Source organism: Cetorhinus maximus, chromosome 2 (genome assembly GCF_964194155.1).
Source record: "Cetorhinus maximus chromosome 2, sCetMax3.hap1.1, whole genome shotgun sequence".
NCBI lineage: Eukaryota > Metazoa > Chordata > Chondrichthyes > Lamniformes > Cetorhinidae > Cetorhinus > Cetorhinus maximus.
Genome location: NC_135880.1, coordinates 183,264,719 through 183,280,259, shown reverse-complemented (window position 1 = coordinate 183,280,259; position 15,541 = coordinate 183,264,719). Strand labels below are relative to the sequence as shown.

At 40.7% G+C, this 15,541-nt stretch overlaps 1 protein-coding gene across 1 annotated transcript in view; it reads right to left on the bottom strand.

The window, feature by feature from the left end:
• cntln (centlein, centrosomal protein) overlaps positions 1–15,541 on the bottom strand; it is a 395,750-nt gene that overhangs the window by 280,541 nt on the left and 99,668 nt on the right. The window contains exons 8-9 of the mRNA XM_078530355.1: positions 10,050–10,208; positions 7,530–7,724 (exon numbers count right to left, since the gene is read on the bottom strand). Of these exons, the coding sequence (XP_078386481.1) occupies positions 7,530–7,724; positions 10,050–10,208 (354 nt within the window). The remainder of the gene's footprint in view (positions 1–7,529; positions 7,725–10,049; positions 10,209–15,541) is intronic.

Sequence of the window (15,541 nt, the reverse complement as noted above, 5' to 3'; positions counted from 1 at the left end):
AACAAGCGAAGGACCATGCTGTTTGATTTGATCAGCCAGTCGCTGGGAAGTACGGTCTACGTACCCAGCATCGCACCGGCACTGAAATTCATACACAACATTGCTCAATTGTGTGGTAGGCAGAAAGTCTTTTCTAATAATAATATATATAAATTATATATATCAATATTTAAACGAAAACATTAAAAGCCAGCTCTCCAGCCAACAGAAACCTATAGTCAAGTTTGAAGGGTTAGAAAAATGTCACAATGGATATATTATATTCTAGGGTTATATGGAATAGTTCAGTGAAAAAAGAGAAATGGAATAAGAATTAACATGTTCACATTGTCATTTAAAATTCTTTTTTTATAATTTGTTATAAGTGATTTATGACATTTCAGTAGGTTTATATCCGTAAACTTAGAATCATGGAAATCATGTCAGAGGAGGTCACTGAACCAACAAGTCTGTGTAATCTCTTCCATTGGAGGTAGCTACTCAAATCACATTTTATCCACCTACTCCTGGACCTCTTCAACTTCTTCCTGTTCAAATACTTACTAATTCTTTTTTTTTTAAATGATTTTATCGTTTCTCCTTCAATAGCCACTTCTGGTAAGGCATCCTTTGTTCTAATGACCCCGCTGTGATAATATTTCTTTTAACTTTCTTCTTTGTTCCTTGAGGGTTAGCCTTCAATCTATGATCCTTGTGATCAATTCACCAAATAAGGCAAACAATCTTTCACTACTCATTTTCTCAAAACCTTCCACAATTTGAAGACCTCTATTATAGCTCAAGCTCAATTTTGAAGCCTTTCTTCATAGAATCTTACAGCAAAGAAGGCCATTCAGCCCAACATGCCTTTGCTATCTGTTTGAAAGTGCTAAACAATTCGTTCCACTCCCCCACTCTTTCCCCATAGCAATGCATTTTTTCCCTTTCAAGTATATATCCAATTCATGACTACAGCCTCTCATTCCTGGTAACATTCTAATGAATTTTGCTAAACATTTTCTATGACTCTCAAATCCTTCCTGTAATGGGGTGCCCACAAATGCACACATTAGCCCAGCTGCATCTTAACCAACATTTTGTACAAATTCAGTATAATTTCTTTGCTTTAAAAATGAGAATTTTATTTGCCTTCTTTGTGGTCTTTCCAACCTGCAATCCCAGCTTTAAAGATCTATGTACCCACAAAGAAAAAAGACTTGTACTTTTAAGGTGTCCTTCACAATCACGGGACACCCAAAGGCGCATTATAACCAATGAAGTATTTCTGAAGGGGTCATGTAAAACCACCAATCTGTCAATTCCACTAACCTCTCTGTAGCTTCATGCATTCTTGCTTAGTTCACCATTTCAATAATTTGAAACCATCGGGGTCCAAATTGCACGTCACTGTGCCTATTGGGAAACTAGTGCAGCAATTATGAATTTAGGAGTGCGACAGTCCATTGCCTGACCTACACAGGCACGGGCTTTGTGGGGTGGTGAAGAGAGCAATGCTGAATTGGTCAAGATGTATTTAGGCAACCCAGATGGCCAGAGGAGCCAACTGGCCTACTCCTTCACGTTAACTGTCGAGGCTTTCAATTTCTCTTTGAATCTGGACCAACTATAGTGACCCAAAGTTACCACCACTGAATATATCATAACATTCACTGAGATTTTATGCTGCATTCCTGCTCTGTTAGAAACATCAACATTTAATATCTTTACTTGTGCTGAACTCAGAGCATTATGAAGGAGCAAAGCAAAGACTGCCTTTTGGCACTTGACCACATTCATTGCTTAGTTGGAAATCAGAATGAATGTTCTCTGCTAGATGTCACTGTTCACACCAACTGCATATTCAACAGGTAAATTAGCAAAGGTTGGCAGATTTCTATCAATGAAGTGGTTTGTGAGTATTAAAGCAGGTTATTGTTACAGGTGAATTGATCTTTTGCCCTTATCACCAACAAATTAATTTTCTATGATGAACACACATTCCACACTCAGCATGTTAATTAATGGTTCATGATAGTTAACAAACAAAATTCTCTCGCCCACATTTAAAATTTCAGCTGCCCAACGTAATGCCAGGTAATTCAATGACAATGCCATTTGAATTGTCTTATTTATTGTTCGTAAGTTAATGACATCATGCTGAGCCCTTCCTCACTGCAAATGATGAGATGTCACAACTGTTCATTTCATGTGACTGAAACAATGATATTTTGTGACAGATTTTTTCTCTATACTGACTATTGTTGTTACATTTCTGATGATTTTTTTTAAAGAAATGAACGTTTAAGATGTTACTGACTTAATAAAATTAGAGCCATTTCAAACCTATCTGGATTTTCCACTGAATTCAACATTAATATCTTAATTTACAATATGCACAGAGACATAATTATCAGGGTAACAGGCACAACACATAGGCAAATAGACAGGGACATCTCACAACTGCTTTAATCACAAGAGAAATTATGACATTTTGATTATTTGATCTGCAAAATATGGAACATCTATAGAGTATGCGTTATCTTTCAACAAAACTGTTCATTACGTGCAACACCCATGAACAATTCACAAAGAGCTAAGTACAATAAAATTGTATTAAATCCTACTAAGCTGCTCCATGCTTTATTGTATGTCGTTATAAACAACTACTTGGCAGCAACAATCACCAACATTCAGAGACTGGAGCCTCTAACTACACAGCCAGAAACATGAGTACAGTAGTAAAGACTTTCAAAGCTAATGTTTTATATCAGACACAATTTAAATACAGAGGTGTGCAGCATGCCTGAGTCAGGTGGTGTGCATGCCTCCCCTGCCAGGGCAAGCCAACCTGAGGATCACCCAAACTTGATCCACTGGTCTCTTTGTTTCATCTCGGGTGAGTGGCAGGTGATCAATCAGGAGAGCAGTGACTCTCTCAAGTGCTACGGAGCCAGGGTGGGGTGAGGCACTCCTGCACCTCCTGGCTCCACTTATCTACCTTTCTGGTAACGACCACTTGCTAGGTCGCATCCACTCCAACAGTTCCTGAAGGAAGCAGGTCCACTGCTTGCTCTTCAGTGCAGCCCAATCTAACAGAGGTGTCATAAAGCAGGTGCCAAGCCCTTTGCATCTGCTAATGAATAGCCTATTTTAGACAGTTGTCCCAAACATATGAAAAAAGGTCCAACCAATATCTGGTCCAACTTCCTTGGAGTACACTTTCTCAATGAGACAAAATATAACAAACACGAGAGTCAAATTCGTACAGGCAAACTTAATAAGAAAGCTTCTCAATGCAGAGTAAACCACGCTATAAGCTAGCGAATGATCACAAGTGTCATCTGGAGAACTACAGTTAACATTGCACTGGGCTGCATCAATTATGTACATATTTTGCTTCCACTTGTAACAATTGTTTTTCCATTTCTGCCTTTTATACTTCCACTTTAACCCAATGCACTTTAAATGTGTCCCTTCAGCTAGCAGAATGAATAACAGGCTGGAGGCTTAGTGCTGAGTGACTCCACAGGTCAGCTGGCAGGAACTGCATTTCCCATCCGTATCCGTGCGACCTCGTTTCCCGGTTGAAGACTGATTATATCTCTCACATGAATAGTTGGCAGGTGAGGATGTCGACCTCTACTGAGACTTAACCACAAGAACAGTTCCAACAACCAACATATTTAAAGTTATTAGTGTTCTATCAAGTTGAAATAGAATTTTAAATTAGATCAGAATACACTCACCCTGTCAGACACTATGAATTAGTAATTGGAAGTACATTGTACAATGGTATAGCTGAAAAATACACTACATATTGATATCACCTTTGATGTAAGCAGGTTAAAGAAAAACAAAAAAGCAAGCATAACCAACCATTCAAACACCCCCTTCTGTAAACAGCATGAAATATTTATCAAACATGATACCCTGTTGGTGCCCTCTATCCCACTCATAAAAACAAAGGATTTTGAAGAGGAATCATGCATGAGTACAGGTATGGAAATTATAACTGTTTCATTAAGACGTGTACTCATTGAATCTACATGGCAATTACTGAGACTCTCAAGAGGTTTCGTTATAACAGAAAGCCATGCTATTTTTGTTTGTCTTTTTTTACAAGCATCTTATAGCAGCCCTCTAAAAATTCATACAGGATAATTTAATGGTTCAAGCATGATGGGAACAGAATGTTTCTTCTCTCCATTCAAAAAGGGGGTCTGGTCAATAAGCTGGTCAGTTTGGCTCATTTGCAATCCTCGCACCTTGGAATGAGATGCATGTAGCTGCAAGCCACACCTTAAAACTTGTTATGATCCTAGACCAGACCCCCAAAGTTTTGGCATGATCCAGTTAGGGACCAGTAACTTTCTGTTTCAAAGTTTGAGATCCAAGACATTTGCTAAGAGAAAAAAGGCACAAGATTCCATGGTTTTTGGACAATCAAAATAAACTTTACAACAAAGGTCAGAAAGATAAAACAATTTACAATATCTATCTTAAACTCTATAACATTCAGGGTTAATATGAGGAATATGTGAAATAATAGGCAAATAGTGGTTGAACACACTACACTGCACAATAAATAGCAAATGCAACAAAGACAGATCCCAAGAATTTCTCAGCAACCCACCCAGGCATCAGTAAATACTGTGAGTCAACCAATCTCATTGAAACTCTGTCTCTCTCACAAGGGATTCCAGTCTTCACCTGCGAAAATTTAGTCTTGGAAGTCTTTTCAAAGGTCACTCCAACTCAGACTGCGTTAACGACAGTACACCTTGCAGGGTTTCAATCTCGTCTCCCTAGACTCCATTCCCCTGGGTCCCCGAGCCTACACTCCAGCACCAACTCACAAGCACAACTTCAGCTCTTCGGCCGCACCGAGCAGAACACTACTGCTCCAAACTTCCCCCGGCAACGGTCCACAGCACAGAATCACCAACCTTCTGCTGCCTCCTTCATTCACCAGGGCTTCTCCTGAGCCCTCGCTACTTAAAGTTTGCAAACCACAGTCCATCTTCTGCTTGGAGCCCCTTTCCCTGAACCTCTCTGTTTGTTTTTTAATGGATCTCTCCCTGTTCCCTCTCCTGATCTCCCGTCTGGGATTCCACTTGGGTCTCTCCCTGTCCCCTGTCTGGGACTCTTTTCTGATATGGTGCCCCACTCCTGGGTCACATGATCAGGGTTTTCATGCTGTTTTTTATATCACATGGGCGCCCTGAGAAGTCCAAATACTATGCTGCGCACATGCAACCCGGTCCCAATCCCTGCATGTGTAGAAACTCCAGAGGCCTGTCTGGACTTGGACTTCCTGGCTTCCTTGCTCAACAATAAGGTAAGTCAGATCTTGTAACAAACTCAAGCACGTAATCTAACCATATTTAGCATGGAGGGAGATGCAGCCCTCTGGGTAAAATGTTAAGTTGAAGTCCCATCCGACTGTCTGAATGCTTCAAGTGGAAGTTAATGATCTATAGTTCTACTCAGGAAAGAACAGCAAGTTCTCCTAGTGTCCAAGCAAACATTCTCACCTCAATCATTAATTTCCTTGCCGCTTGTGGATCCTTGTTGTGTATAAAAATGGCTGCCATGTCCGACTGCACCACACGAGGACATTTCAAAGTAATTCACAGTACTGGCAAGGTTCAAATCCATTCTTCGGTTTAGTCATGCATACAAGCCCAACAACCAAATGGGCAAGAATCCACTTTTATTTTTAAACAGTAAGTTTACATATTTTCCCTGAGATTCTGAAAGCACCATTCCACTGCCAACTTTGAAGTGTAAGTTGCAGGGTCAGCCAATCTATGCATGCGGCGGAATGCAGGTCTGTCTAAATACAATTCAAGACATCTCAGACATGCTGGGGAAGGGTGAAAACCTGGGTATTTTTTTCTTTATTCTTTCATGGGATGTAGGCATCATTGGCAAGGCCAGAATTTGTTGTCCATCCCTAATTTCCCTTGAACTGACTGGCATACTCGGCAGTTTAAAGTCAACCACATTGCTGTGGATCTGGAGTCACATGACCAGACCAGGTAAGGACAGGTTTCCTTCCCTAAAAGGCAACAGTGAACAAATGGGTTTTTACAACATCGATAAAAGTGTCACGTACTGAGACTAGACTTCAGTTCCAGATTATATTAATTGAATTTAAATTCCACCAGCTGCTATAGGGGGATTTGAACCCTAGACTGGATTGAAACCCCTAGAGCATGAAACTGGGCCTCTGGATTACTAGCCTAATGACAATACCACTACGCCACCGTCTCCCCAAAGGAAGGATGAGGAAATATTTAGGCCATAAAAGTCAAAAAGGGGTGCTGGGTAAACTATAAGATACCTTAAGAGGAGGGTGGGAGTGGGATCAAGTCATAAAGGGGTGTGGTGAGGCAGAGGAGGAGCAGCAACAAAGAAGAGGAATGAGAAAATACCAGGAGGAGTTAGACAGGTGCAGCAGCAGGATAAAACACTTCAAAGAAGCAATGGCAGCACAAGTAGAAGCAACTAACCTAAGCAACAAGGATGGCAGCCAGATCCAGGGAACAAACAGTAAACTTTCAGGAAATTCCACCTTCATGAATTTCATGATTCATTGTCTTTCAGGCAGAGGTTTAATGACCTCACCAGAACAGTCAAGGTAACCAACTGCTCCCCCACCTTTTCCTGCAGTCTCTTTACATGTGTGGAGATCCTTCATCCATTCCTCTCATGGTACCAGAGGTTAAGGTGTGATCTGGCATCAAGAAACAGATGGTCCATAGAAGTCACCTCAGCCTACATACTACCAGCACTCTGTCACTGTGATGTAAGGATCAATTCTTAGATGTTGTTGTTCTCCTTTGATGCAGTCTTATCTTACACACATCTTATTTTCATCCTCATGCTCCTGTTCTCCCTTCATTATTGGGTCTACGTGGAAAGCCAACACCATGGTAAGAGCTCCTTCACTTATCCACTTTTCTATAAGCTTAACTTAAGTCAGGTGCCATTCTGGTGTGGATGCCATAATTTCTGAGACAGCTGCATTGACCCTCATTACCCTGTCATATGCAAACATCCTCCAGTTTGGGCTGGTGGGCCCTTATATCGGCTGCCAATTCTAAATTAGGTGTTAACTCTGGCTTTGCAGCCCCTGTTTCCAGAATACACCTCTTTTGCAGCATCAAAAAAAATCTAAATTTAAGCTGTAAAAAAGAACCAATATGGGGAACCTCCTCCTGCCTGGAAGCAATTTAAAATATAATCAAAACAGAGATGTAATATTTAAAACCATGCAAGTATCATTTGTGGATCTTTTCAACATTACTTCGTTGATGACAAGTTAGCATTCCTAGACGTATATGGTGGAGCTTTGTTAAACAGTTCCTAGTGTGGGGACCTCGGTAGCAGCAAGTGCAGAAGCAAAGGTGGGACTGTAACATGGTAGCCCTGATTTTCTAACTCCAACTCACCATTCACTCCCGTCATTTCATAATGGGATTTTCTGTGCTATTAGCATTTTAGCTGGGTCTGACAACAAAAACTGTTTCTGTCCAGTACCTTACCTGCTCCAAACAATTAGCAGTAGTCTTGTGTGTTGCAGTTTGTTTAGAATCTAAAGCCTGTTGTAGCTTTCCAAGAAGCTGGTTTATTTGTTGCTCCTTTTCATATAGTTGGGTAGTCAAGGAAAGATGCCTTTGATGGTGCCCTGCCTCACTGGATTTTAATGCATCATAACGCATGCTCAGCTCACTGTAGTGCTGACATAAAAATATATATCATCAGTATAGAATTGACACAGAGAAAATGCTCACATAGAAACAGTAAAAAAAATATACAAGATAATTCCATGCAGGGGGGAAATGGCCAGCACCTGACAAAGTCTTTTTCATTCTTAATATACCACAAGGACAGGTCAAGGCAAGAGCACAGGCACATTGCTGGAGATAGAGAGAACAGAGCCCTTTTTTGGGATAAATAATCAATGGGAGGATACAGAAAATAAACTTGCAATTATATAGTGCCTGTCACGACCACCAGATATCTAACCCTAACCCACCCATCAGAAACTGGCAAGATCGGGTGCAACACTTCGTTCTTCCTTAACCAAGGTTTTCCACCCACGGTGGTTGACAGGGCCCTCAACCGTGTCTGGCCCATCTCCCGCGCATCCGCCCTCACACCTTCCTCTCCCTCCCAGAAACATGATAGGGTCCCCCTTGTCCCCACCAGTCTCCGCATTCAAAGGATCATCCTCCCCCATTTCCGCCAACTCCAGCATGATGCCACCACCAAACACATCTTCCCTTCACCCGCCCTGGCAGCATTCCGCAGGGATCGTTCCCTCCGGGACACCCTGGTCCACTCCTCCATCGCCCCATACACCTCAACCCCCTCCCACGGCACCTCCCCATGCAACCGCAGAAGGTGCAACACCTGCCCCTTTATTTCCCCTCTCCTCACCATCCAAGGGCCCAAACACTCCTTTCAAGTGAAGCAGCATTTCACTTGCACTTCCCTCAATTTAGTCTACTGCATTCGTTGCTCCCAATGCGGTTTCCTCTACATTGGAGAGACCAAACGCAGACTGGGTGACCGCTTTGCAGAACACCTTCGGTCTGTCCACAAGCATTACCCAGACCTCCCTGTCGCTTGCCATTTCAACACTCCACCCTGCTCTAATGCCCACATGTCCGTCCTTGGCTTGCTGCATTGTTCCAGTGAAGCTCAACGCAAACTAGAGGAACAGTACCTCATCTTCCGACTAGGCACTTTACAGCCTTCCGGACTGAATATTGAGTTCAACAATTTTATATCATGAACTCTGTCCTCCATCCCCAACCCCATTCCGATCCCCCTCTCTTTTTTTTCCAACAATTTATATAGATTTTTCTTTTCCCACCTATTTCCATTATTTTTAAATGTATTCCCTTTCCATTGTTTTATCTCTACCTTTTAGCCTTTTTTGATTCCCCACCCACCCCCACTAGGGCTATCTGTACCTTGCTTGTCCTGCTTTCTACCCTTAATTATCACATTCCTTAGATAATATCGCCATCTTCAACACCTCTTTGTCCTTTTGTCTGTGACATCTTTTGGTTATCTCCACCTATCACTGGCCCTCTATCCAGCTCTACCTGTCCCACCCACCCTTAAACCAGCTTATATTTAGTTCTGTTGAAGGGTCATTCGGACTCGAAATGTTAACTGTGTTCCTCTCCGCAGATGCTGCCAGACCTCCTGAGTTTTTCCAGGTATTTTTGTTTTTGTTTCGGGTGCAGCACTAGTTTTACACCCAACTCAATTTTAATCACAATTAAAATCACTGTGACAATAAAGTTGACTGAAGGGAAAACAATGAAACAAAATATATAACATGCAAGCACATTTTCTGATACTCGGAGAAAAAGAATTAAAGTTTTGCAGTTGAAGCCTACGTTTTATACAATGACAGTACGATATCAGAATGTTTTAATGAGAGTTCCCTCCACAAGTTTTCCTAGAAACATCACCCCAGTTTAGCCTGTTCCTATAGTGCATGGAGAATCCTGCAAATAAAAACCTGCCAATGCCTAGATGATTGAATCTTTTGCTTCAGGCAATTTTGGAAACTTTTAGAAAAGTTGGAGAGAAGGTTAATACATACTTCTGTACGTCTCTCTTTCTCTCTCTAGTAAACCACTACACAATACCATTGACCTTTTTAAAGAGATATAAACAATGTTACGTTACCTCTCAAAAAACATGCCGAAGTTCAACTCCTCAGTCTAATCTCAAATAAATGTTGATATAATTTAAGATTATTAAATAGCTGATTTAAGTGTTTATTTTATAAATAAATACTATTTTTACAAAAATATCAGTTCAGGATTTTAATTATCTTATTTTATAAACAGATTAGGGTAAATTTACAATTAATTGAATAGAATAAAAACCAGGCAGGTCCTACAACAAACCAGGTGACCCACTCCACACAATTAACCCCCAAGCCATGAAAATGAAAATCTATCACATGGTTTGCTAAAGTAACTTGTAATTTTAAACCTTTTCAAATTTGCTTTACTTACAAGAATTGGACCACTTACCTTTTGATAAGTCTTAGTCTCCAAGGCATGAGCATCCTCCTGATTTCTCAGCACCTTCTGTGTATCCAGGTTGAGGGCCTGTAGCTGCTGGATGACTTCAGCTTGCTGAGCTGCGTGTTCAATGCTTTCTTTGTACAGACACTGTAGCTCTTGCAACTCCTTCCTGTATAATATATTTGTAAAGAAAATATAAATGAAACTACTGACAATTGCAGAAGACGCAGAACTGTTAAGTACGGTGATGGCCAATCTGAAATTCAACAATCTGAGTTCTTGGCATCAGCGTTATCAGCCAGATTGGAAAACAATCCATCATGAATCATTCTTTGCTACCATCTCAATTAATTTTCTTTCATAAATCTCAAAACAATGGACACAGAATTGATCTTATTACTCGAATCTTTGAAAATCATCTTTACATGGGTAGAATTTTAGGTAGCCATTGAAATAATCTAATATTGCTCCTTATAGGTGAAAGAAGTTGTAGGAAACCATTAATTCTTTTTAGCATGGTACGTTTTGCCGGTCGTTAGAGGATAAGAAAACTTTTGATGTGTCCAAAAAGAATGAAGAAGGCTTTCTGACTCCACTGGCATATTCACTTAAAATACCAATCAAAAGCAGCTACTGCAAAATAAAATCACAATATCTTCAAATCAATTTCACGGTCCCTAAAAAGCAATCAAGAATATATCCAAGAATGCTTATGCGTTGGAGTGGCTCGAGTCCCCTACAATATATTGACAGTTTATCTTAAAGTATGAAGACTGCATTTCTATACTTTGGATTCTTCTCTCTTGTTTATACATTTTCTATGCTGTATCTAAATATCTGTTTTCACTTCATGAGGTGATATAAACTTGTGGTTAACATACTCAACCATGTTAGCATAATCTCACAAAAATAGAAAAATAAATTTCCTTCACATAAAACAAAGCTAAAAAGAGAAATATTGCTTTAAAAATTGCTTTTAAATATTTTTCACTTCAGGAAATAACACTGATGAATCATGGGGTACGGTAGCATAATAGTTATGTTACTAGATGAGTAATCCAGACGTCAGGGCTAATAACCCAAAGTCATGACTCCTGGGGAATTTAAACTTAACTAATTAAATAAATCTAGAAATAAAACCAAGTATTAGTAATGGTCATCATGAAACTACTGGGTTGCTGTAAAAACATATCTAATTCACCAATGTTCTTCAGGGAAATAAATTTGCCTTCCTTACCCCATTAGAGTATACATGACCCCAGACCCACAGCAATGGCTGACTCAATTGCCCCCTGAAATGGCCTAAGTAAGTCACTCAGTTGCATTTAAGGCAGCGGCTCATCACCACCTTCTCAAGGGCAATTAGGAATGGGCAACAGCTGTTGGCCGTGCTAGAGATGCCCACATCCTGTGAATGAACATGAAACATTAATAAATGGGTTTTAACTATTTATCCCATAAGAATCAGCTTTTTCGCAACATTTTATGTTATTTTGCTCATTCATCAGTAAATCTGAATTTAGGGAAAGGTGCTGCTCAAGGCAGCTTAAAAAAATTATAACCAATATTTCCCTGAATAATTCTTAGGACGGGATTTTCCACACCCCGCCCACCGCCCGGTCCCGTCACAAGTCAATGGACTTCTGGCTGGGGCTCCACCTCACCCCCGGTGGGTCCCACCCACGACGAGACCGGGAAATCCCAGCCTAAATCTTACCATTAAGCTCATAGAACCAAGAAGGCCATAAAACCTTTAAAAATTATACAAAAAACAACAAGTGCTTGAAACCTGAGTGCATTCTGGAAAATAAATGAAAGTTTTAAAAGTTGACCAGGATACTTTGAAATATAACTTTGTATTACAGATATTTAATCTCATTGCTGCAGGGAATGTTTAATAAGCAGCTAATAAAAGTGCTCTGAGCTGTTGTACATCCTTTTTTTGTGACTACACAGACATTTAATCACCACATTGACCTCAACTGGATAAAGCCCAACATGGCTGTTGGCCTTGCTTCTCATGTATTCAGTAACTTCGAAAATATTTCAGTCAACCACCCAAATCTCATTCAGACATCCTTTCATCTTAATCTCGCATCTTTTCAAAACTGGAAATGATGGGACAGAGTCCAAGATAGCAACTAGCACACTTCCATTTTATATGACTTTCTCCTGGTAATCATAAAATTTTTGAAACCACCAAATCAAATTTTATGAGTATTTACACCTCATTCTCAAACTGGGGCTGATTGGTAAAATCAAAGCCATCTGCTAGTAGCACACTGATGTTTTTAACTGCAATACATGAGATCATAAGAAAGAGGGGCAAGAGTCAGCCATTCAGCCCATCGAGTCTGCTCCATCATTGAATAAGATCCACTTTCCTGCCTGTTCCCCATAACCCTTAAGTCGCTTGCCAATGCCATTGAAGTCATTAAACTGATCAACAGCGAATTCAGTGCATGGTTTTATAACACCAATTTTAGAAATCTACTGGAAATAGAATATGATTAACTAAATCAAAATTATCCATGTGGTTTAGTCCATTGGTATGTGAACATGCAACGTGCCAAACGTTTGAAGATCACAATTAAAATAGAGGTGAGGGGGTGGGGGGGCCGGTGGTGGTGCAGGGAGGTGGCTCACACATTAATTCCTTATGTCAATCAGAAGCACAGTATAGGCCTGATGCTTTCCCAAGAAAGGAACAGGACAATACAGTAACAAGACAGAATCCATTCAAGAAAAGAGAGCAAAGGGCTCGGCTACAAATTATTTGTGTTGGATCAGCCAACATGAGGAAAACGCGTCACAGACTATGAAGAAAGACCTCAGAAAGCAATCGCATCAGGGTACAATCCCGTGCACTAGCTAGTACAGGAATAACCAGATTTGGTTAACAACTGTATTGTTAAAAACATAGGAATAGAGGAAAAGGGTTTAGGCTCCAACGTGGGAGAAACTGCAACAACAGACTAATCAACCCGAGAAAGTCCTGGATAGATTGGGAAGCTGAGGAGGTGTCACATAATGTGGGTCAATGCAGATTCAGGAGATTGAGAAAGCAGGGTCTTGGGATTTTCAGCCAGGGGAATAGAGCACAAGCACCAAGGATTGATTATGTACCGAGCACAGAGTGTGTCAGTCCCACCTTAGGTACTGTATACAATTCTTGTCACCATATTGAGAGTAAGATATCCAGGTATTGGAGACAGTACAGCAAAAGTCACCAAAATTGATAGCTGCGACCAAGCACCCAGGTTTATGAGGGGAAGCTGGGTATCTTTACACTGCAAAAGAGAAATATCATGGTACTCAACTGTGCTCCAATGCTGTGGTGGATTTGCAGAAAAGAAGGGTACTAGCTGAAAACTGGTGAGCTTTTATCACCTTGCAATTAAGGGGGCGGAGGTTAATGACTGTAGGATGCTTAACATGTCGAGTGCAGATATGCAGCAACTAATCTGATACTGACACTGAGTCCCCGGATCTTGCTCTGACCCAAGACAACAGCACAGTGTCAAACCATCCACTCTACAATGTGTTCCTCATAGGGAGTAATGCAGGAGGTGCTTATATGGTGCTGTTCCATCCATGGGCATTGAGCACAAGTGATTCAATCTTGTTGCAGGAGAAAATCAGGTTAAGGGAGATATTGGTGAAAAAAAAGAGACATGCTGTCGATGTTTTTTGACTTGCAATCTTCAGGACAGATGCAAGAATGCCGAATTTCAAAGGGAGCGACAATTAATACTGCATGAAAAAAGGGGTGCTGATTGACAAGTTGCCGCTGATTGGCCGAGATGTTGCCAGGACAAATGCACGCTGGTGCTGAAGGTTCCGCCCATACAGACCTAGGAGTCTATGCATCTCCTGCTTAAGGAGTTTGAGAATGACTTTCACTGACACTGTCAGGTCTTCTGTTATTCTTCCTTTCAATGACCTTGTTCTTTTTTCAGAAGTCTGTGCCAGATGCCCCAATGGTCACACTCGTGAAAAGTGGGAGCAAAACCAAAATGAGCCTGCGCAGTGTATTTATCAAACATCAGCCCAAGTAATCCAGACACATTCCCAGTTTTAGCCAAACCTGGCTTTTTAAAGACTGCATTCAAATTGCCAAGAATTTAAGGAAAAAACATTTCCATTGGCAGGAAGGCTGGTAGCTATTTGACAAAAGAGCCAAAGGAGCGATTAAGACCTTTTTTAAAAAAATACAGTGTATGATTATGATGCAGAATGTGCTGCCTGAAAGTAGATACCACGGTAGATTCTGAGCAGGCTCAAAGGGCTGAATGTCTATTGTTCCTAAGTCCTATGCATGTTCCTATGTTGTTCCAAATTTCAAACAGAAGCTGACGAAATACTTAAGAAAAAAAAATTGGAGGGTTATGGAGAAAAAGCAGAGTAGTGGGATGAAATAATTAACTAATCGGACTAATTCAAAGAGCCAGCTTAGGCACAATAGGCCAAATGACCTCTTGCTGTGCTTACTTTTATTTATTCTTTCATGGAATGTGGACATCGCTGGCAAGGCATTTGTTGTCTATCCCTAATTGCTCTTGAACAGAGTGGCAGTTAAGAGGCCAGACCAGGTAAGGACAACAAATTTCATTCCCTAAAGGACACCAGTGAACCAGATGGGTTTTTCCAACAATTGACAATGGTTTCATGGTCACTCTTACTGAGGCTAGCTTTTCATCCCAGATTTTATTAATTGAATTTAAATTCCACCAGCTTCCATGGCGGGATTTGAACCCATGTCCTCAGAGCATTAGTCTGAACCTCTGGATTACTAGTCCAGTGCTATTACCACTACATAACCATCTCAATACTGTGCATTGTTAGCTTTAACAATAGTAATGCATAAAATTTAAAGCCAAATGAAACAAATATATGTAAAATAAAGGCCACTGTGATCAGTTTTGGTCTCCTCAAAAAGTGGTTCAATGAGGCTTTAGAAAGGATGCGGAGGAGAGCCACTGGGCTAATTCCCAGTATAAAGTATCTTAGTTATCAAGATAGGCTAAGAGTTGAAACTTAACATCTTAGAGAAGTTTACACTTGGGAATGGCGTGATTAAAGTTTATAAAATGAAGGGAATAGATTGTGCCAAGTTGACAATTTGTCCAACTAAATAGGTTAGGAAAGACCTATTTAGGTCAAACATACACATTATACAGGGGCAGAACTAGGTTGGATATTGGACGGTTCCTCTTTGCCCAGAGAATAGGGGGGGTCTCTGGAACAGGCTGCCGATGGACGCCAATGCGCTAAATTCCTTCAAATTAGAGCTGGGCCTGTTTCTGCCTTGGGTGACAATCCCCCTAACAAAAAGGTAGGCACTGTGAGGAATTCAGGGCTAGAGTGGTCTCCTGGACTAGTTCTGATCGTCAGAGGCTCAAAAGGGAATTTTGCAGGTTTCTTTCCCCAACATTGTTTTGGGATTTTAATCTATATTTTTGCCTCTCCTCAGAGTGGAGAGTCCATGTTTTGATGCA